At 41.8% G+C, this 24,391-nt stretch overlaps 1 protein-coding gene across 9 annotated transcripts in view; it reads right to left on the bottom strand.

Moving 5' to 3' along the window:
• The window catches only part of CREM (cAMP responsive element modulator), a 79,143-nt gene that overhangs the window by 37,067 nt on the left and 17,685 nt on the right, over nt 1-24,391 (bottom strand). For 8 of the 9 annotated variants that reach the window (XM_038389019.2, XM_038389029.2, XM_043509573.1 and 5 more), the window contains one exon: nt 3,086-3,232. In XM_038389019.2, coding sequence (XP_038244947.2) covers nt 3,086-3,232 — 147 coding nt within the window. Of the gene's footprint in view, nt 1-3,085; nt 3,233-16,645; nt 16,679-24,391 lie in introns of those variants that run through there. The other variant, XM_043509567.1, reaches the window with a different exon arrangement.

Raw genomic sequence — 24,391 nt, 5'->3', positions numbered from 1 at the left:
CCTCCATTCCTTCTCAGCTCTACTCCAGCTCACAGCTCTAGATTGGTGTTTAACTACAAGGCCAAGTTAAAGTTCAAGGCCAGGGTGGGTAATGACCCTTCAGTCCCTCTTTCTCCCTCCCTCCTATGAATCTGTTGTAGACACCTGGCAAAATGCAGAGGGGACTGGGTGGAAAAAAGAAACGAACTTCAAAGAATGAGCTGAAATGCAAAACATTCGCCACAATGCAGAGCAGTTAAGATCCCTAATTTTGGGCAACAGCTTTTTCACTCAAAAGGCTGTGGGGGTGTCCCAAAATACTCAGTCTTTGTCACCCTTCTTGTTCAACCTCTTGGGAAGCCATGGGGCAGATGGGGGCAGGAGACTGTGTGCAGGTACAGGCACCATATCATCAATAGTCAGATGATATTAAGCTTCTTTTAGTGAAACCCAGATTATACCATTTCCTCAGTGTCCCAGTGTCCAGTAGGGTCCTGGGTGAAAGCCAGCTGAATAAGGAGGTGCTGCTGATTGGATGGGGAGAATACTTTAAGGATCTGATGAAATCTATAATTGCTCATGTTATGGGGTATACCGGCCCTTTAGAACACCGTAAAGACAGAAACACCCTATCTCCTGTTAATAACCATATTCATAGAATCATAGAATATCAGGGTTGGAAGGGACCTCAGGAGATCTTCTAGTCCAACCCCCTACTCAAAGCAGGACCAATCCCTAATTTTTTCCCCCAGATCCCTAAATGGTCCCCTCAAGGATTGAACTCACAACCCTGAGGTTAGCAGGCCAATGCTCAAACCACTGAGCTATCCCTCCCCACAAAGGTAAGGAAAAAAAGGAAGCAACCAGCCAGGGTTAACTGGGCACAAGTGCTTCCTTCCTTTCGCCCTGATTGTGGGAGAAGACAGGGCTGTAATTGGCCCAATACCCGTTACGGGAGAGCAGTTGGTTCCTATTCCCCTAATAAAAGAGATGGTTGGTGAGAAACCCAGGGGAAATGCTTCTCTTGCTGGGTGACTTCAAGCCATGGGGCAAATGTTTTATTTTTGTATGTTTGTTCCAAACTAAACTGAGTTGAAGGGCTCTCAGATTCATAGATTCATAGATACTAAGGTCAGAAGGGACCATTCTGATCATCTAGTCCGACCTCCTGCACAGTGCAGGCCACAGAATCTCACCCACCCACTCCTATGAAAAACCTCACCCATGTCTGAACTATTGAAGTCCTTAAATCATGGTTTAAAGACTTCAAGGAGCAGAGAAGCCTCCCTCAAGTCAACCATGCCCCATGCTACAGAGGAAGGCGAAAATCCTCCAGGGCCTCTCCAATCTGCCCTGGAGGAAAATTCCTTCCCGACCCCAAATATGGCAATCAGCTAAACCCTGAGCACATGAGCAAGATTCACCAGCCACATACTACAGAAAATTCTTTCCTGGGTACTCAGATCCCATCCATCTAATATCCCATCTCAGGGGATTTGGTCTATTTACCCTGAATATTTAAAGATCAATTACTTACCAAAATCCCATTATCCCATCATACCATCTCCTCCATAAACTTATCGAGTAGAATCTTAAAACCAGATAGATCTTTTGCCCCCACTGCTTCCCTTGGAAGGCTATTCCATATTTGTTTGTTTTATTCGTAGAGCTGAGTCTGCTGTAAATTACTTTTGAAAGCAGTATTTTCTTTTGAAACTCAAATACTGGTGCGGCTGCCAAAGTGTGGTCCAGCCCAAAGCTTGGGCCTCCTACTCCTGTAGTCTGCTATCTTGGGTTCTTGCCAGGCTCCATATTACATACATGTCCCAGATAGCAGCAGGGCGAGAAGTTCAGTATTTCACTTTCCACTAGTTAAGAGAATGTACTCCTCCCTCACAGACACATCCTCACCGTGTTTATACATCTCTTTGTTATCTAACTGGGGCTAAACTTGAAAGCTACTCAGAAGCTTCAGCAGATGCAGCATGTGGCTGCCTGCCTTTCAAGCAGTCCAGTGAGAACATATTGCTCCTGTGCTCTGTGTTGCCAAATCATTTCTGGGTGAAATTTGAGGTCTCTCAAGTCCTTGATAAGAGTGGTTAGATTCCAGTTGTCTAACAGATCACCTCTCTTTGGAAGGAACACTTCTGCTCTGTCAAGAGTAAAATTTGAGTGAGCTGAGGATAGGATTAGCAGGGCTGGCTCTAGGCACTAGCAAAGCAAGCACATGCTTGGGACGGCACTTTTCAAGGGTGGCATTCCGTGCCCCCCCCCATTTTTTTTTTTGCTTCTGCGGCATTCTGCTTGGGGCAGCAAAAAACCTAGAGCCGGCCCTGAGGATTAGGCAAGGTATTGCCACTCATAGCAAATACTCCTAAACCTGGTCACTTTCAGAGTAGTTGTAAGATATTTTTATTCAGTCTTTTCACTTATGAGAAGCTCTGAAAACTCCTGGTGCTTAGTACACTGGTCCCCGTCCTCTAACTTAAGCAAGATTAGGCTTGTGAAGGTTTGCCAAATATATGCTACTTGTTTTGTAGCCATTTTTAATTTTTATCTACCAGTATATCATGTAAAGCAAACCCAGATGCAATAATGGATGCTGCTAATAATAAACAATAAGAAGAAAAGCTGTATTTATAATACTTTTATTTGTATTGCTCCCAGATACTCTCAATGGGGCCCCATTATTCTAGATTTTCTACAAATACATTGAAGAGATAATCCATGCACTGAAAAGTTAATAATCCCATTTGAGACAAGGAGGAGCAGAACAACCAAATGAGAAAACGAAGTGGAAGAGTCATCAAAATAGGACCATGTGATTATACAAGTTAGCTATTGCACAAATTGAGGGCTCCAAGGCATCATTTCTTTAAAAGATAAACAAGAAATATTAATGAATCTCTACACACCACCTGCCTAGCTATTGTCAGTTGGCCATTACCCGTGGGCATCATGGTAGAAGTGGGTCTTCTATCCTCTGGTGAGAAAGAAGTTGGAAAGTTGAAGATCCAAGGTGGAGGTTTCAAAACAGGGGTGGGGGGAGAAACCACAAGCTTAAAATAATCAATATCTACAGCAAAAAATATAAAGGACAGCTAACCTGAACAGCCTGCATTGGTGTTGACTGAATCACTGATGGCTGTGTGGCTTGAATCATTCCCTGGACGTGTACAGTTTGACCAGAAGGCAACTGTACTAGAGTTACAGCTGGAGAGCCTCTTCCAGCACTTGATCCAGCTACAGAAACCTGCAAGAATTATGATAATCATGTTTAAATAAAATGCACTGTGGATTTCAATTTAATACTTCAAAAAGCAATAACACGGATAAGTTAAATGATAAAATTTTGAGCCAAACTGCAAGAAAAAAATACAAACTATACTACTTATTACTAGGACAAAATTATTACTATTTGTGCTAATTACATACCTTTAAGCAGTCTCAAATTGGTGACCAAAAAAACCACTTGTCACTTTTTAAAATTTTGACCTTTAGTCTTAACTTTTCAAGGACCCTGTCTGTTTTTTATTAAAGATCTCCAAGCTTTCAAAGACTAAATCTTCTACCCCTGGCTTGTACTTTAGGACAGAATCACAGAGCTCTCAGCTAGAAGTATTAGTATGGGGTGATCAAATCCAATCATGATAGGATACTCTCAATCAGTAGTATGAAATCCTTTGGTCCTCTTTTATCCAGTCTTTGGCTTTCTACTTGTATTCTTCAGAAAGATGTTCTAATATAGAGGACAATTTTTTCCCATGATAAAACAGTTGTATCATTAAAGCAATACTTGGATTGTAAACTCTTCAAAGCAAAGACTGTATCTGTATTATGTTCATACAGTACCTAGCACAATGGGGCCAGTGCCTCTCAACACTACTGCAATATAAACAACATACACCACAACTGATGATTTTCAATCCTCAAGGCTGACATGGTGGAGGAATATGGTTTTTTACCCAGATTAGCAATCATTCTGGCCTCTTTTTCTTAACAGTATTCTACAACAAAATCTTCCTCCCTTAGTCTCTGGTGCAGTAGTAAAGCCTATCAGAGATCCAGGTATTGGTTGGGAGAAGAAATATTCTAATCTCTATGGTGGAACATGTTAAATTGTATCAGTTTGTTTGCCAACAGGTAGTCATAACCCCTTTTAAAGGCTCCAGTAAACCTTAAATAATTGACAGCACAATTTTCTCTTTTCTGGCTCTCTAAAACCAAATTTTGTGAGACATCTTGTGGAATTATGATACCTCTAAATTTAGAGCATATGCCATTCTAGATTAAAGAAACTCTTAGAAATGCCTATAGCCATCCAGCTGCCAGAGATGTTGAAACAATGGAAATATTGTCCTATGGAGAGGTAAATAAGACTGGAAACTGTCATGAAGCAAAGGGAAGATTTTAAAGATCACTGTAATCGATCTGAATCTGTCTCTGGCAAATCACCCCTAATCCTGGACACAAGAAGAAAAGATGATATAGAAGAAAAGAACAAAGACAATTCCATAGGATTTGTAGACGATATGATGGGATAGCCTAATTTTGGCAATTAATTAATCTTTGACTATTAGCGGTAAATATGCCCAATGGCCTATGATGGGATTTCAGATGGGGTGGGATCCGAGGTACTACAGAGAATTCTTTCCTGGGTGTCTGGCTGGTGAGTCTTGCCCACATGTTCAGGGTTTAGCTGATTGCCATATTTGGGGTTGGGAAGGAATTTTCCTCCACGGCAGATTGGCAGAAGCCCTGGGGATTTTTCGCCTTCCTCTGCAGCGTGGGGCACAGGTCACTTGCTGGAGGATTCTCTGCACCTCCAAGTCTTTAAACCACGATTTGAGGACTAGAGGTTTGTTACAGAAGTGGGTGGGTGAGATTCTGTGGCCTGCGTTGTGCAGCCGGTCAGACTAGACGATCATAATGGCTCCTTCTGACCTTAAAGTCTATGATTCTAATATGAACTCAGAATATGATCCAGATTTTAACTAGTGGTAATTGGCTTCACACAAGAGCCATTACAAGGAATGAACAAGGGTTGATTCTAAATATTTTCAAAGTATTCTAAATTGCCAATATATACTACAGAATTATTAAACAATAAATTTGTAAACACCTGGAAGATAATAGGGTCATAAGGAATAGCCAGCATGGATTTGTCAAGGACAAATCATACCAAACCAACCTAATTTAATTCTTTGATGGTGTCAGTGCCTTGTGGATGGGGGAAAACAGTAGATACATGTCTTCATTTTACTAAGGCTTTTGACATAATCCCATGTCACATTCTCATAAGCAAACTAGGAAATGGGGTCTAGATGAAAGGTGGGTGCACAACTGGTTGAAGACCATACTCAAAGAGTGGTTATCAATGCTTTGCTGTCAAACTGGGAAGGCATATCTAGAGGGATCCCACAGTGGTCAGTCCTGGGTCCAGCACTATTCAGTATTGTCATTTAATGTATTTGAAAATGGAGTGGAAAGTATGCTTATAACATTTGAAAATGACATCAAGCTGGGAACGGTTGCAAGCACTTTGGAGGACAGGATTAGAATTCAAAATGACTGTGACAAACTGGAGAACTGATTTGAATTCAACAAGATGAAATTCAATAAAGACAAGTGAAAAGTACTTCACTTAGGAAGGAAAAATCAAATGCACAACTACAAAATGGGGAATACTGGTTAGGTGGTAGTGCTGCTGAAAACGATCTTGGGGTTCTAGTGGATAACAGATTGAATATGAGTCAAAATGTGATGCACCAGCAAAAAAGACCAATATCGTTCTAGAGTATATTAACAGGAGTGTCATATGTAAGACACGAGAGGTAACTGTCTCACTCTACAAGGCACTGGTGAGGCCTCAGCTAAAGTACTATGTCCAATTCTGGGTGCCACAGGTTAGGAAAAATGTGAACAAACTGGAGAAAGTCGAGAGGAGAGCAACAAAAATGAAAAATATTTAGAAAACCTGGGGTATAAGGAAAACACTAGCTATGTTTCGCTTTGAGAAAAGATGACCTGGGGGACCTGATAACAGTCTTCAAAAATATTAAGGGCTGTTATAAAGAGGATTGGATCAATTGTTCTCCATGTCCACTGAAGACTGGACAAAAAGCCATTGGCTTAATCTGCAGCAAGAGAGATTTTAGGTTAGATATTAGGAAAATCTTTCTAACTATAAGGGTAATTAAGCTCTAGAATTGGCTTCCAATGGATGTTGTGGAATCGCTGGAGGGTTGTAAAAAGAGGTTGGACAAATGCCTTTCAGGGATGGTCTTAAGTTTACTTGGTTCAACAACAGTGCAGAAGTCTGGACTTGATGACTTCTCAAGGTTCCCTCCAATCCTACATTTCTATGATTCTAAAAAGAGCCAGGCAAACATAATCACAACAAACCTTTCAAATTTTATCTAGAGCACAGACACCAGTAATACAAAACAATACTATAACTGACATGAACAAATTCTACCACACAACTGATAGTTATTACAGACTGTTTCCAGTACATTAGTAGGATGCATGGAATTTTCATAACAATAGGGGCTTGAATAATCAGGAGTAACCCAGCTCTGATTAACTGAAATACCTGGATAACCAAGGTGTAAGTTATGTTTCCTAGAGATGCATTAAATGAAGTTCTTGTCCTGTGGATCTCTTAAATTTTACTGAACTAAATTCTCCAGGAACGGAGAGATAGAGGAGTTTCTGTAAGATCCCTTTGGAATTTAAGAAAGCCTCATGAGTGGAGCTTCAGTCAATGCAAATTTCAGCAACATATATTATTTAACCAGTTACTTCAAGTTAACTAGAGTTGTCAAAATTGGGATTGCACTGTACTGCCACAAAAAGTAGCCTTCTAACCTAGGCCAAAGTTTTACCTAAGCCACTTGTCCTAACATAGACATAATGTCTATTTGTGCAAATTATTGGTGTTTCTTAGGTTAAATACACTTTGGACAGCCCTAAATCTTTACCTGGCCATGTAACACTTAATACATATTCTAATACTTTCCTAATAAATAAGCACAAAAATTTAAATCAAAATTCAGCATTTCTGGAAGTCAGTTTTTATTATAAAAGTTTGATTTAAAATTTGGTTGAATTGACTGCTCTCCTATAAGGCTGCACCTTAACTAGAATATTGAACTATAAAAGCTTCTAGAGCAGGCTTTCCTTGTAAATTTAAAGGCCAATTATATATAATAGCAATTACAAGTACAGTTAAGAGTCCATTTTATGGCAGATTATAACCACACAAGAAAATTTATCCAAAACTCTACCAGAGTAAAGCTTATTTAAAATTTCACAGGGAAAAATGATTTTGCTCTAATGAGTTCATATATGAAATTATGTTCCGGGTGAAAACAAGCACATTTAAAACTGGGTCAAACTAAAAGTAATCTGTTCTTATTTACAGAAAGAACTACATAAATAGAAAAAACATAATTCATACATCAAACTAGTATTACATGAAAATTATTACATTTGAGTGACTTTTTCTTTTAAGATTTGCAGAGTCTTAACAAAAAATGATTTCAACACACCATATTTCTGTGATTTTTTAATTGAGTTTTGTTTCTGTAACTTTGAAATTAACAATCATGTTTCCATTCTGATACTGTGTATTTTTTAAAAACAAAGTATAAATAATCCTGTACAAGTAACACTGGATTAATTTTCTTTCATTCTAAATTGTTGACTGTGTTCCAAAATTGCACCCTTCTGCATTCACTAAAATACTAGAACATTTTGACTTGTTTTTTAGGTTACTTGTGTACTGATACTGATGGAAGCAGTCTTGGCAAGCCATGCAATCCTTACGTCAATGATGAGCAATGCTGCCTACGACATCTGAATTTCAAGGCTTGCCTAGACTGCCAATTACTGAAGGCTGATGATCGGCAGTGGCAATTCAGCAACCTGAAAAACACAGTTTTAAAAACACTGAATAGTGCAATATTACAATACATTTCACACTGTCCCAAGCAAACAGAGGAAAGGAAATGTTGCATCATGTAATATCATGAGATCTGATCCACTGAGGTGCTCAGCTCTCTCAAATGCCAATGACCGTCAACAGGCATCAAGGGCACTCAGCGCTACACAGAGACTCATTTTTTGTATATTTAGAGCCAGATTGTGTCCTACTTCTGGATCAACATGAAAGAGAGGAGAAGGTGTAGTAAGGACTACACACAATCTCTATTCTGATGCTTGAGCCTCAAAAGGAATATTTCCCAAGGGTAGTGGCACTGCTATGGAGAAAAGGAGTTTTGCAGGTCACCTGCTTCCTGGTTCTGTACTGATTATGAAAGATGAAACTCCTCCTGAACAAGGATTTTTAAAAAAGGCACAGAAATGCTCTCCTAAATCCCTCACCTATGACTCAAAAACTTTAGGTGTTGAAAGGACTTGGGCCTTCAGCAGATAGAAGATTTTTATGACTGTTTTCTTTTTTATATTGTACCCCACCAACTAGTATCTGGAAATCTAAGACAAAAATTAAAACAACCAACTATCAACAACTGGCATAAATCAAACCCATTCCTACCTCAACCAGTTCCACCCTTCATGAGATAAATATCCTGGGTACAGGCCCAAATTTTTAAAATATATCTTACATAGTATCTGCCCTCCAACCAATCAAAAATAAATCACACCTCCCTCCCACCCCCCGCAAAAAAGGGGCTCTGACTACTGGAGAGAAATCCAGAACAAAGGGCCTTCCACCAAAATTGCTCTGTGCCCATACCCAGGAATTAAATCATGGGACAGAAAGCAAAGGTATTTTGATAAGACACAATTTCTGCAACAGTGTAAGGGGGAAGAGGCTCTCTCTGCAACAGTCAGCTCCCAAGCCACTCATGGCTTTATAATGGTATCCCTTGAACTGCACTCCAGAAAGAATTCTGAACCACTGCTCATGATGACTTGCCCCAATCAGGCTGAATGCTGACTGACTTGCCTCAATTAACCGGCATGCTGGCTAGCTGAATGTTATCTATATTCTTCAAAGTCAGTCTTAAGACTATATGCCAATATAGTGACAAAAGAACAGATAATTGTGTTGAGATCTGCATCGGAAGGAACAGGTTGGTCTAGTCTGGACTCAAGAAACAAATGATCAATATAATGAAATTCCAAGATCACAAACAACTGAGAAAAATTGTGACAGTACCTTTTCAATCAAGGGAGTAGGTACAGTTCCCTTTCTTTTCAAATGTACTTTCCTCTAGCTAGCAACACCACCTTCATTTTTTCGTTATTGAATTTAAACCAAGCACTGAGAAGGTAGAAAAACCAAATATTCCAGGTTTGATGTGGAAACACAGAGTTCATTTTCATCAACTTAATGATAATACTGCAGTTCAAAAGGCCTTTCTTCAACAGCCTTACATACATGAGGGTGACAGGATGGAATACTGTGGGACCTTCACTAGGAGAGGACATGCAATTGCCCATCACAATCCTCTGAGTCTTCCCTATATGAATAAACAGATCCTCTATACAACAATCCCATTCACCTCTATCAGCTTCTACAGACAAGTTAACAGTAACTCAGGATAGCCTTATCAAAACTTATACAGTTTAATAAGACTGTATGTACTATGACCTCTGATCACTGCCAGAAGATGACCAAACAAAGCAAAAAGTGTTCTTTCAATTTTTTCCCCAGGTCTAAAGCCAGACAAATCCAGGAATCTAAAAGAATATAGGTGTCAATTAAGTCATCTTTAAAGAGGAAAGATTGTTCCTGTCAAACAGATGGTTTCTTGTGTAAGAGCCTAACCACTATCTGCTGTAGGTCACCAGCCAGCTTTCTTTCACAAAAGATGACATAATCAATTCAGATCAATAATGGGTGTGATGTTTCACTCTATATTCTTTATGAAAATATGCTTATAATATGAATATGACATAACTGAGATGTACTTTATGTAAGATGGGTCTTGTACGGTATCACTGGAAAGGTTATCATAGAATCATAGAATATAAGGGTTGGAAGAGACCTCAGGAGGTCATCTAGTCCAACCCCCTTCTCAAAGCAGGACATAATCCCCAACTAAATCATCCCAGCCAGGGCTTTGTCAAGCCAGGCCTTAAAAGCCACTAAGGAAGGAGATTCTACCACCTCCTTAGGTAACCCATTCCAGTGCTTCACCACACTCCTAGTGAAAAAGTTTTTCCTAATATCCAACCTAAGCCTCCCCCACTGCAACTTGAGACCATTACTCCTTGTTCTGTCATCTGTTACCACTGAGAACAGTCTAGATCCATCCTCTTTGGAACCCCTTTCAGATTGTTGAAATCAGCTACCAAATCCCACCTCATTCTTCTCTTCCGCAGACTAAACAATCCCAGTTCCCGCAGCAGCTCCTCATAAGTCATGTGTTCCAGCCCCCTAATCATTTTTGTTGTCCTCCGCTGGACTCTTTCCAATTTTTCCACATCCTTCTTGTAGAGTGGGGACCAAAACTGGACACAGTAATCCAGATGAGACCTTACCAATGCCTAATAGAGGGGAATGATCACATCCCTCAGTCTGGGAGCAATGCTCCTACCTATGCAGCCCAAAATGCCGTTAGCCTTCTTGGCAACAAGGGCACACTGTTGACTCATATCCACTCGTCCACTATAACGCCTAGATCCTTTTCTGCAGAACTGCTGCCTAGCCACTCGGTCCCTAGTCTGTAGCAGTGAATGGGATTCTTCCATCCTAAGTGCAGGACTCTGCACTTGTCCTTGTTGAACCTCATCAGATTTCTTTTGGCCCAATCTTTTAATTTGTCTACGTTGCTCTGTATCCTATCCCTACCCTCCAGCATATCTACCTCTCCCCCGAGTTTAGTGTCATCTGCAAACTTGCTGAGGGTGAAATCCACGCCACCCTCCAGATCATTAATGAAGATATTGAACAAAACCAGCCCCAGGACTGACCCTTGGGGCACTCTGCTTGATACCGGCTGCCAACTAGACATGGAACCATTGATCACTGCCCATTGATCCCGATGATCTAGGCAGCTTTCTATCCACTATATGGACCGTTCATCCAGTCCATACTTCTTTAACTTGCTGGCAAGAATACTGTGGGAAACCATATCTAAAGCTTTGCTAAAGTCAAGGAATAACACGTCCACTGCTTTCCCCTCATCCACAGAGCCACTTATCTCATCATTGAAGGCAATTAGGTTAGTAAGGCATGACTTGCCCTTAGTGAATCCATGCTGACTGTTCCTGATCACTTTCCTCTCCTCAAAGTGCTTCACAATTGATTCCTTGAGGACCTGGTCCATGATTTTTCCAGGGACTGAGGTGAGGCTGACTGGCCTGTAGTTCCCAGGATCCTCCTTCTTCCCCTTTTTAAAGATGGGCACTACATTAGCCTTTTTCCAGTCATCCAGGACCTCCCCCGATTGCCATGAGTTTTCAAAGATAATGGCCAATGGCTCTGCAATCACATCCGCCAACTCCTTTAGCACTCTCGGATGCAGCGCATCCGGCCCCATGGACTTGTGCTCGTCCAGCTTTTCTAAATAGTCCTGAACCACTTCTTTCTCCACAGAGGGCGGGTCATCTCCTCCCCATATTGTGCTGCCCAGTGCAGTAGTTTGGGAGCTGACCTTGTTAGTTAAGATAGAGGCAAAAAAAGCATTGTGTACATTAGCTTTTTCCACATCCTCTGTCACTAGGTTGCTTCCCTCATTCAGTAAGGGACCCACACTTTCCTTGACTTTCTTCTTGTTGCTAACATACCTGAAGAAACCCTTCTTGTTACTCTTAACATCCCTTGCTAGCTGCAACTCCAAGTGTGATTTGGCCTTCCTGATTTCACTCCTGCATGCCTGAGCAATATTTTTATACTCCTCCCTGGTCATTTGTCCAATCTTCCACTTCTTGTAAGCTTCTTTTTTGGGTTTAAGATCAGCAAGGATTTCACTGTTAAGCCAAGCTGGTCACCTGCCATATTTACTATTCTTTCTACATATCGGGATGGTTTGTTCCTGCAACCTCAGTAAGGATTCTTTAAAATACAGCGAGCTCTCCTGGACTCCTTTCCCCCTCATGTTATTCTCCCAGGGGATCCTGCCCATCAGTTCCCTGAGGGAGTCAAAGTCTGCTTTTCTGAAGTCCAGTGTCCGTATTCTGCTGCTCTCCTTTCTTCCTTGTGTCAGGATCTTGAACTCGACCATCTCATGGTCACTGTCTCCCAGGGTCCCCTTTTGATTCCCCTACTAATTCTTCCTGGTTTGTGAGCAGCAGGTCAGGAAGAGCTCTGCCCCTAGTTGGTTCCTCCAGCACTTGCACCAGGAAATTGTCCCCTACTCTTTCAAAAACTTTCTGGATTGTCTGTACACCGCTGTATTGTTCTCCCAGCAGGTATCTGGGTGATCGAAGTCTCCCATGAGAACCAGGGCCTGCGATCTAGTAACTTCTGTTAGTTGCCAGAAGAAAGCCTTATCCACCTCATCCCCCTGGTCTGGTGGTCTATAGCAGACTCCCACCATGACACAACCCTTGTTGCTCACACTTCTAAACTTAATCCAGAGACTCTCAGGTTTTTCTGCAGTTTCATACTGGTGCTTGAGCAGTCTTGCACACAGTGCAACTCCCCCACCTTTTCTGCCCTGCCAGTCATTCCTGAATAATTTACTGAATGTGATTATCCAATTTGTATGCCTGTATCATTTCTGTATCTGAAGTTAGGAATATTGACTATGTATCTGTATTTCAACTATGTTACTTTGAGTGACGCCCACTGCTAATACTTCAGGTACAACAATGGAAAAGCCAGACAGGGCAGATTGCCCATTAGCGAGGACAATGGACTGGAAAAGGCTTGGCCTTCCTGCAGACACTACATACTGCACCTGACTCATGGATGCTGTGATACTACAGAGTCAGGTGATCTTGTCACCTGATACTAAATATTACCTAGGATTTCCTGTAACTTTCCACTGGAAGGGAGGGGGGTTAGGTCTGGGAAACAAAGGATTCCTGCCTTATGTAAATCCAATTTAACGATGGCGAGGAAAGCAAACGAGGTTCCTCCTCTCCATGGCCTGTCTGCCCAAGAAGAAAGTCTGCTAAAGCCACCTGAAGGAAAAGCAGGGGGGAGTCCAGACTGAAAAGAAATATAACTGGAACTCTGAACCACAGAAATTTTGCAACCTGCCTAAAATAACACTTAGGGTAAGAAATTACATTTTGTAACCTGTTTCTTAAGTGTATTGAGCTTAGCACGTGTACTTCGGTTTATTTGCTCAGTAATCTGCTTTGTTCTGTCTGTTATCTCTTATATTCACTTAAAATTCACCTTTTGTAGTTAATAAACTTATTGCTTGTTTATAATATAATACAGTTTATGTAATTTCTAACTGGGGGGGCAAGAAGTTGTGCATATCTCCCTCCACATTGAGAGAGGGGGCGAATGTCAGAAAACCTTTGGGTTTGTACCCCTTAAAGGGAGTGGGCACTAGAGTGTTGGGGAGATCCCATAAGGCTGAATCTTTCCAGAGTGGATCTCTGTCTCTTTGTGCAGCTAGGTGTGGCCCTGCCTATGTCCTTGACTGGAAGAGGCTTGTGAGCCTAGCCCAGCAAGGCCAGGAAAAGGGGACCCAGGCTGGCAGAATAGGCTGATTGAGCAGAGGAGGCTCAGTTAAACCTCAGCACATCAGCTGACACCCCAAAGGGCCCAAACTTGTCTCAATGGGCCTGTGCTCTCCCAACTTGTTACTAGCCATGACATGTGAAGGCCCATTTCACAGATGGCTGAACGAAGTTTATTCCGAACATCTTGAAGTTCCATCAACAGAACAGTATGAAACATAGCCACTGCAGAAATTTCTTATTTGACCTTATCTCTGTGGTTTCAGACAGACTGCCAGAGATCCAATTGATTTTAACAGCAATTAGATAAACTCTCCAAAAGACAGAAATGCTTGATTCTGGTTCTAAGTGGCATTCATATGGATTCAATAGGCTGCTTACTGTTCACTGGTCTAGACTTTATAGATCCTGTGGTTTAGGAGAAAAAAAAAACTTTTTTATTTTCACCACAGAAATGGCATAAGATGTATATATAACAAATCTATGTTACAATCAACTGGGAAAAAAACCTGCTACTAACTCATAAGCCTCCTTTCTTATTGATGTATTTGTCATAGGTCCTCTCTGTCAGGATGCAGATGAAGGGGGATACTTAAATGGCAATGCTTCAATATTCAAAGTAAAAAGAGTATAATGGTCCAGTAGGCTTTTAATACACTGGCCCAGTGGCTGATCACCATTATTCTTTATATTCCTACAGTCCAACAGGATTCATTAGTCTCCCAGGGCAGACATTTGAGAAACACAATGATTGGAGAAAAGATAAGTAGTTATCTTTGTCACAGTTTCAGGGTAACTACACCTGTATTCCCCACTCCGTAGTTCACTCCAAGAGTTCCCAGTCAAGTCTCAGGTCTCCAGCCATCACCTGTCTTTGGGCAGGGATCCTTGTGCGACTTCCTTCTGACCGGGGGTTGTAAGGCTGAACAACTCCCTGATTTACACTGCGATATCCCCAGGGCCAGCAAGCCAATTTGCCTAAAGGCCAGCATCTGTGCTTTGCTTTGTCTCCAAGGTCTGTGAACAGCGTATTGTCAGCAGTTACAAGTTACCACACAGCTCTTTTTAAGCAAGCACATTCATTCTTAAGGTAAAAGCACTAGAGAGAAAACATAATAAAATCAACAAACAGATTTAAATACACACTAAACATCCCGGGGTCATCCATGATACTAGGCCAAAGTCTTTCGGACCCTTCTGCAAGGGTTGGAGTTGCCCTTGGACAGAAGGCCCTGTGTGTTTTCTGGATCAGAAAGCAGGCCTGAGTCAGTGTTAACCCAGACTTTTATCCAAAAGTCCTTTCTTTGTCTTATGTCTGTGATGGGCAACCTGAAGCCGATCAGGGTAATCCGCTGGCAGGCCGCAAGACAGTTTTTTACATTGACCGTCCGCAGGCACGGCCACCTGCAGTGTGGTTCGCCGTTCCCGGCCAATGGGAGCTGCGGGAAGCGGTGCGTTCCACAGGGATGTGCTGGCTGCTGCTTTCCGCAGCTCCCCTTGGCCAGGAACAGCGAACCGCAGCCATTGAGAGCTGCGGGCAGCCGTGCCGGCAGACAGTCAATGTAAATAAAATGGCACGTGGCCCGCCAGCGCATTACCCTGATGGGCCACAGGTTTCCCACCACTGTCTTATGGTCTCTGGACAATCCAGTTTAAATCAGTATATGGGAACCTCCCCAGGCGGTGGTAACTCTCGTTTGGGGGTTACAATCTGAGTAATTTGCCTTAATCACCTCCCACTGTTTTTGGTTCCTAGAGAAGTTGTGGGAACCTTCCCCACTGGAGGGTTCCCACAATCCCTAGCCACAGTGATACACAAACTTAATAGAATATGGTCCTTAAAGATACTGCATGGGATTGCAATATCTGTCACACTCTTACCACTGTTGCAAGCAGCGTTGTTGTATCTGTGTTGGTCCCAGGATATTAGAGAGACAAGGTGGGTAAGACAGTATCTTTTATAGGACCAAATTCTGGTGGTGGGAGACAAGCTTTCAAGTTTACATATAGGTCTTCTTCAGGTCTTGAAGATGACCTGAAGAAGAACTCTATGTAAGCTCAAAAGCTTCTCTCTCTCACCAGCAGAATTTGGTCTAATAAAAGATACTACCTCACCCATCTTGACACTCTTACCACCTTATTTAACATCTTGTCCCGCTTTATAAAGCAAAGCTGCATTTAACTGTAAAGTCTGAATTCCAGCCAAACGCCAGATGTTGCATCTCCTTACAGTAGTCAGACCATTTGACCATGTTGCTAGACATACTCAATTCAAAGAGAGAGCAAAGAGAAAGCTGCAAAGTAATTAATATCGTGTAACTCATTAAAAATCTCATGCTCCTGATTTAGTTCATCAGAAGCAAGGTCAATAAACATCTTGCTGGACAGAACAGAAAAAAAGTAATGGATGAGTAGCAATCTTAAATGCCATTCAAGAAATGTCTCATGCCTTGAGAAGAGTTAAATCATAGACTCATAGACTTCAAGGCCAGAAGGGACCTAATCTGGCCTTCTGCACATCACAAGCCATAGAACCTTACCCACTCACTCCTGTAATACACCCAGAACCTCTTGTTGAATTATTAAAGTCCTCAGATCATGATTTAAAGACTTCACGTTACAGAGAATCCACCATTTACTCTGATTTAAACCAGCAAGTGACGTGTGCCCCATGATGCAGAGGAAGGTGAAAACCCCACAGTGATCCCTCTTGTCAGTAATTTTGGGTAGCAGCCAGAGAGCTGATGTAGAGAGATAATTTTGAAGTCAGGGAAAAAAATATTCCATTCAGTTGCTTTTTCTTTATTTAATTCCTCCAGAGACAGAATATCTAAGAGAAGCAACCTGAGTGAGAGCCACAGATCCATCAGTATATGAACATACTGAAATATTATGTCTATGAATTCCTTATAGAATGAGAATGCCAACATTTTCCATTCAATATACCTACAAAAATATCCATTTGATACTCCAGCCTAGGGAACTTACCTCCAAGGAAGTGAATGTACTAGCAATCTCTTTAAACTTTCAGTGTAAGACAGTGGCTCACCTTCAGACTCTGGCGCATAGAAGTCTCCCAGATGGGAAAATTTGTTAACCAAGTCCTCCTCATCTCAAGTCAGGAGACATTTAAAAATGAGACCACTGGAATGCTAATACTTTTTCCGAGAAGAAGGCCGTGCTACAGAACCAGGCTGTGGATTTGCAGAAGGAAGAGCTGGGAGAAGTTGATCTGAAAATGTAAAGCTGGATAGAAGCAGTTGGGGAAACCAGGTCCTGAAGATGGCAGCCAACTCTTGTTCTAACTAGTTGCGATGGAAAAGAGCCCAGTCAAGAGACAAAGAGCAGAGTCTACTATAATGCTTTGCTTCACAGGAACAACACGCTAGAACAACTTCACAGTCAAGAAAAAATGTCCGGCTGAGCAAAAACAGTATGCAGCTACAACAGTTTTCAGAGTAGCAGCCGTGTTAGTCTGTATTCGCAAAAAGAAAAGGAGTACTTGTGGCACCTTAGAGACTAACAAATTTATTAGAGCGTAAGCTTTCGTGAGCTACAGCTCACTTCATCGGATGCATTATGAATGGACACAGATCAGACGTCAAGAATTATAACATTCAAAAACCAGTTGGAGAACACTTCAATCTCTCTGGTCACTCGATTACAGACCTAAGAGTGGCTATCCTTCAACAAAAAAGCTTCAAAAACAGACTCCAACGAGAGACTGCTGAATTGGAATTAATTTGCAAACTGGATACAATTAATTTAGGCTTGAATAGAGACTGGGAATGGATGAGTCATTACACAAAGTAAAACTATTTCCCCATGTTATTTCTCCCCCCCACCCCACCCCCCACTGTTCCTCAGATATTCTTATTAACTGCTGGAAATAGCCTACCTTGCTTGTCACCATGAAAGGTTTTCCTCCTTTCCCCCCCCCCCGCTGCTGGTGATGGCTTATCTTAAGTGATCACTCTCCTTACAGTGTGTATGATAAACCCATTGTTTCATGTTCTCTGTGTGTGTATATAAATCTCCCCTCTGTTTTTTCCACCAAATGCATCTGATGAAGTGAGCTGTAGCTCACGAAAGCTTATGCTCTAATAAATTTGTTAGTCTCTAAGGTGCCACAAGTACACTTTTCTTTTAGCTACAACAGTGTGCCCCTGGTGGCCAGACAGCTAAAATGCATGTTGATCTGCAAGATGGGGTTTTTTTCACTTATCTCTTTTTTTTATACAAAAACATTTAAGTAGTTGCCACAGCAGCTGCCTGGGTTCTCCGCACTGAGACTCTGGTGTGGGTCTTAGCCAGATGGTCAGTGAATTCCTGATAAGGAGACTTGGTGAATACAGTCTCCTTCCAGAGGTCAGGGGTCAGATAATTGCAGGTCTTGGAGATCACATCAAAGGTGGCTTTAGCAAAGTTGCCTAGTGTAGCAGTACAACCCCTAGCTGAAGTATAGCAGTCATCAATTCCAGCCATCATCAGCAGTTTCTTTGAAACGGGGCAGATACAATTCCTGTACCACGGGGTGCTGGGATCAGATGCACCAGAACAGACCCACAACGACCAGTAACCTTGCAAGGTACAGTATGAGGCTTGACAATCTTGTTACCCCAGTAGCCTCGTCGTACTGGTACAATGGATAGTTTAGCCAAGATGATTGCCCCACGAATAGCAAGAGTTGCTAGGGCAGCACTCTGGCTGCTCACAGCTCTCAGTAACCCTCCGCCTGCTGCAGATTATTTGATGCCCAAACAAATTTTTGCAGAATTTAAGAATTTTTTTTTAATTGTAAAATGCCTATTTTTTTCAGAAGGGCTGAGCACCTACAGCTCTCACTGACTTCAGCTGGAGATGTGAGTACTCAACACTTCTGAAGATCAGATCATATGTTTTAGCCCTTATTGCTGAAAAGAAAACTTTCCAAATGTGAATTGATTCTGTGCTCTCTTCCTGAGTCTGCAGAAAACAACAAGATGTAAACTGCTTTAACTATAAATTTCCATGTCAAATTATATACCAAAATTTATCACTATTTCACAGTTAATCATTTTAATTGAAATATCTAATTAAGGTGTATAGCTAGTGTGATTTTAATCATCTGGTGCTGATTGTGACAATTGTGAAATCTGACAATTTCCTGCAACATCCTTCGAAAACCTTAATGAATGAAGTTTAAGTATCTTTGCAGTCTATTGTATCAAATGCAAAGGTTATGTATTATTGTGGGCCAAGATTATATGTAATCTCTCCAGCAGGGAGATCTGAGCTGAACCCTGGGAAGAGTTATGAATTTCAAAGGAGGCACTGAATAATGTGCCAGACAAGAATGGACTTTTGGGACAAACAGTAACAAGTTTACCTGGGGAACCTCTATAGGGAGGTGAATGAAAATTTCCCAGCTCTGTTTATGCAAAAAACCTAGCCTTTTGAAGATATGCCCTGGGGAGAGGACCATTATCTGCTGATTACCTGTTCCTGGAGTCTCAACATCAAAGGCCCAAGCTATATAAAGGAAAAACTAATTTATCCATGGGTGTGCTAGTTCTAAGCTAAGGCTGTTATGAACTTGTGACCTTGTTTAAAGGGCTGACTCCTATCAGAGCCCTTGGTGAAGTAGGGGGATGATTTCTGGTAAGCTTATTAGCATGTTTGTCGGTACTTTTGTCATTTTTAATATGTTTTCTCTGTAATGCTTTCACTTAAGAATAAATGTGATTGCTTATTAAGAGCTGTGGGGTAACTTGTAATTGCTGGCAATTAGTTATTCATAGCCTTCAGAGAGAAAGCAAAGCGCAGACACTGGTCTGTATAGCAGTCTGACATGCTGGAAATATCAGTGTGGGCAGGGAACTGTGCAGCTTCAAAATGCAATGGTCAGGAGGGAGAAAATGTGGGTCTCTGCCCAAGAGAGGTGACAGCTGAGGAGCCGGGAGCCTAGAGTGCATGCCCTTGGTGGACCATGGAGGAGAAATACAGGTGCAGTTGCCCTGAACTGTGACAATAATAATTACAAAAAATCTTTACCAAGGAAAGTGCTTTGTTTAGTTCATCCATCAGAAGTCCCAAGTGATAGACTTTCCAGCACTTCTCTTGAGATACTATTCCACAGGCTAATAGTGCTCAATGCTAGGAAGTTTATCCTGATATTCATCCTAGATTTTATACTTCTTAATTTATTGCCATTACTCCTAGTTAAAACTCCTAGTTAGAACTTGAACTGAGCCACCTGAGAGAGGAAAAGGAATTGGGGGGCAAGTAAGTGGTGCTTATTTATTTTCCAGTTCAATCTTTGGAAGACTGAAAGTACTACCTGAAGGAACACAGGAGTCTTAAAACCATCAGGAGCACCCCTACACCAAATACATGCACTTTCCTGAGAAGATTCTTTATCTACAGGGGATATAAAAGTACCAGAAGAGAGAAGAATTAATGAACAGAGCAAATGCTGTCTGGCAAAAGAGAAGCAGCAACACGTACCCCGAAGAGACAACTGTAGTGATAACTAGCTGGCCGGGGTCTGAATATATGGGGCTCAAAATGAGGGTATCAAAAAGTACAGACCACTTGTCTTCATTGGGCAGGAAACCTGTCTAGGAAAGTTTAAGTGGTAAAAGGTTCACCTTGCAGGATTTCTTCTTCCGGGGAACCATTCGTCTGCAGAGGCCTCAGGTATAGCCCTAGTAAGTGGGGTCACATGGGTGCATGAAGCTATTACGCCTAACATCTGCAGGAAGAACAGTACACTTCTTGGGTGCTGGGATCCCAGAGGATATTATCTCCCAAATGGTATAGAAAACTCAGTGCTCAGAATAATCCCATTTTTTATGCCAAGATAAAAATAGGTGCTTCATTACTTAGGCAAAACCTCAAGGGTTGGAACTATCTGTATGTTTTCCCTAGAAACAAAAACACTCCCTGAGCTCATGATACTCTGATCAGTCAACAGTCTAAATACAGGGAAACAATGATACTTGTCTTGTCTGAGGAATGAAGACTCAGCAGTGAAAACATTCAGTGATCTAGAAAGACTAAAGGGTAGGATATCATAATGGTAGTGGCCTTTTCCAACACAAAACCAGAGATACTTCTCATAAAATGGATGGATGATCAGGTATAACAGATGCTGTCAACACAACCCCTTTTCTTTCCGTAACAAGAAATAATAGGAGTAAAACACGTTCTCCTTTTTACTACTAAAAGATCACCTCTATACCCTCTTTTTAGAGAAGAAAGATAACTTCTTCCCTTAATATCTTCTCATGAGAGGGATCTCTGAAAATGGAGAGGAAGAGGAAAGGGTACAAATCTAAAACTGAATAGTTAAAGGCTGTTGACTATCACATCAAACTGTCTGCACGGCACTCAATGCAACAGGCAATCTTACCACTGAGATAAGGCAGACCACTGACAAAAATGTTTGAACTTCTGCCTGAAAGAGGAATGTCTAGGGGCAAACTTCCAATCTGCTGGAGGTCAAGGAAGAGCTGTGCCTCTAGAATCCAAGGGAGTAGTACCCTCTTAACTGAAGGCATTTAAAGTAGCTAAAGATGTCTGGAAAATTGTCCAAAAGTCTTCAACCTTTTTAAGCTATCATCTCTTTCTTCACTAACAGATCTTTTCACACAGAAAGTGAACTACTGTGGTCTGAGCTTCATACAGCAATGTGGTGCTCTTCAGCCAAGAGAACTAGTGAATGGTAATAGCTGCATTATAATGGGCATTGCATGCTAACTCGTAGGGCATGTTTGGCCATCGTCTCATCTTCAGACACAAAGAATTTAAGATCTTGCATGAACTGAGAAAGAATTTAATAAAAAATGAGCAACAGCTTGTAACCTGAGAAAGTTGTGCTTCTCAAACATGGCTTGCTAACTGTCAATTCACACTTGCAAGATTACATCTTTTCCAGCACCAGTGAGATCTTTTTAAAATTATATATTTTAAAGAGTATTTTTTCCTTAAGAGTTCAATTATTTTACAATCTAACTTTTTAGTTCTGTTGACCTACTAACAAGATCAGTGTCCCTTTGATAAAGGTACACTGGTAAAGTGGGAATGAAAAAAGGAAAACATACTTGAAATACTTGCTAGAATATAAGGAGTACTTGTGGCACCTTAGAGACTAACAAATTTATTAGAGCATAAGCTTTTGTGAGCTACAGCTCACTTGTAGCTCATGAAAGCTTATGCTTTAATAAATTTGTTAGTCTCTAAGGTGCCACAAGTACTCCTTTTCTTTTTGCGAATACAGACTAACACGGCTGCTACTCTGAAACTTGCTAGAATATAGTTTTTCAATCACTGTAAATTTAACTATCCTCTTTGCACTGGCAACTTACTTCTGTCTAGACAGTGAAGCAGAAATGTAGAGAAAAGACCATAAGAGCTGCTTCAGCCTCATGTAAACCTATGAGATGCAACCTGCTGTTTTTGATATCTTCTGTTACTCTTTTCCATTCCTGCAAGGATATTAAATGAAAAAGAGAAAATACCAGTAGCTGTAATTCTTTAATCTGGCTCCCTCTGGCTATTTACACTTGTAGTATCTAGGTGTTTATGCTGCACATTCCAGGATCACATAGAAAGTAGTGTTTACTGGAGATACTCGCTCTTTCTATTCACCCTGCTTCACACAGGGTTTCAAAAGTATAAAAGGGGAAATGGTCTCAGCCACCCTTTAGTTCTTTCCACCAATGCAGGAATTCTTAACCCAAAATCTAAAGAAGTTAAGAAAGCAAGAGAGGAATGTGAATATGCAGAGGTAACACTATCTAAGAGCAGATCTACACTTAAAATGCTGCAGCAGCTTCTCCCATCAGCCTAGTTAATCCACTTCTGCGAGAGGCTGTAGCTACACGGAGAGGAGAAGCCCTCTTGTTGACATACCGCTGTCTGCATAGTGGCTTAGGTCAGTATAATTGCATTGTTCAGAGGTGTGGATTTTTCACAACCCTGAGCAACACATCCGATGAATGCATCCGATAAAGTGAGCTGTAGCTCACGAAAGTTTATGCTCTAATAAATTTGTTAGTCTCTAAGGTGCCACAAGTACTCCTTTTCTTTCTGAGCAACACAGTTATACTGATATAAGTTTATAGTGTAGACCTGGCCTAATAATTATAGTTGTGGAAATATAACTTCTGTCATGTTGAGGTAGTCCACATATTTTCATTTGTAGAAGTTTGGCAAACAGTACCACCCCAAAAAAGTGCACAGATGTTCAGGGGAAAAAGAACTTCAGAACTACTAAAATGAACAATAGCTCTGGATATCAGGTCCAGAGAGTATTAGAAGGGATTTGTGATAGGTTAGTCTGCCCTTTAAGGGCAGTGGTGCCAAAGGGTCAGCCCACCACCCAGTTATATGGCATGGTCCTTTCATGTTTTGAGAGGTTTTGGGGTATGCAAGGATCTAGGAAATAAGAGGTATTGCTGGAGAGGAAGAAGTCCTGGCAATAAACAAAATGTGGGAGAAAGTTAGTTACTGTTTCTTTAAGGGTCCAGGAGTAGTGAACTTGCAGAGTGGGTGAGGCAACCTACTGGGGATGAGCTGGGAGAAGGAGACTGGCATATATGCTACCTCCACCCCCTCAGCAGGGTAGACACCAGCAGTAGAAGGCTGCCTACTGAGCCCTCCAAGTCCGAGGACTAATTGGGAGAAAGGGGCCAGCTGAAGGAGAAACTGCCTAAGGTTCTATAGAAGGCCTAAATTACAACCCAGCTCCAGGGAGGAGAACTGGAGATGCCTGCCTTAAGGAGAAACAGAGAGACTGCCTAGTTTCAATCCAACTTTAGGGAGGAGATATAGGGACTTCTGTCTTAAAAGAGGGTTATCATTTAGACTACCTCTACATTACGAGCTAGGGGTGTGATTCCCCTGTTCGTGTACTAGCTCTCATCAAGCTAGCATGAGTATACACAGCAGCATAGCCATGGTAGTAGAGGCTTGGCTAAGCTTGCTGAACAGAAACCCACCTGAAACTGATGGATAGGACTCTGCTGCCGCTACCTGTGATACCTCGGCTACACTGCCATTGATACTCATACTAGCTTAGTGAGAGTGTATCCAAGCAGGGGAATCACACCCCTGGATTGTACTGTAGACACCTTAGGCCCTGTCTACACAGGCAAGTTTCTGTACAGTAAAGCAGCTTTCTGCACTGTAACTCCCAAGGTGTACACACTGCCAAGCCGCTTAGTGCATAGAAACTGCACAGTTAAAGCACTTTTTTTAAAAAAAACTCAATGAGAGGCATAGAGCTTTCTGCGCTGGGGTGCCAGTGTAGACACCCTGGTCGATTACAGTGCTGCAACTGGCCTCTGAGAGGTGTCCCACAATGCCTGTTCTCACCTCTTTGGTCATCAGTTTGAAGACTACTTCTCTGTCCTCAGGTGACCAACCGTCATCCTCACCCCGTAAATTACTTTGGAATTTTGAAAGTCCCCTTCCTGTTTGCTTGGTGATGCATGCAGTGGTCTCAGCGCATCTTTCCAGGTGGCTATGCCTGCTCCACGCACTAGGCGATCCCCCGCTTGGAGCAATGCCGAGCTGCTGGAGAGGAGAGGAGGCTGTCCAGTCCCAGCTGCGCTCCAGCCATAGAAATTATGATACCTACGGACAGATTTCACAATGCATGACAGAAAGGAACACTGACTGGGACACACTGCAGCGCAGGGTCAAAGTGAAGGAGCTGCAGAATGCCTCCCACAAGGCGCAGGAGGCAAACTGACGCTCTGGTGGTGCGCCCACAAGCTGCCGGTTCTACAAGGAGCTGGATGCGATACTC

The sequence above is a fragment of the Dermochelys coriacea genome, chromosome 2 (genome assembly GCF_009764565.3).
Source record: "Dermochelys coriacea isolate rDerCor1 chromosome 2, rDerCor1.pri.v4, whole genome shotgun sequence".
Lineage (NCBI taxonomy): Eukaryota > Metazoa > Chordata > Testudines > Dermochelyidae > Dermochelys > Dermochelys coriacea.
This window is presented reverse-complemented; position numbering and strand designations above follow the sequence as displayed.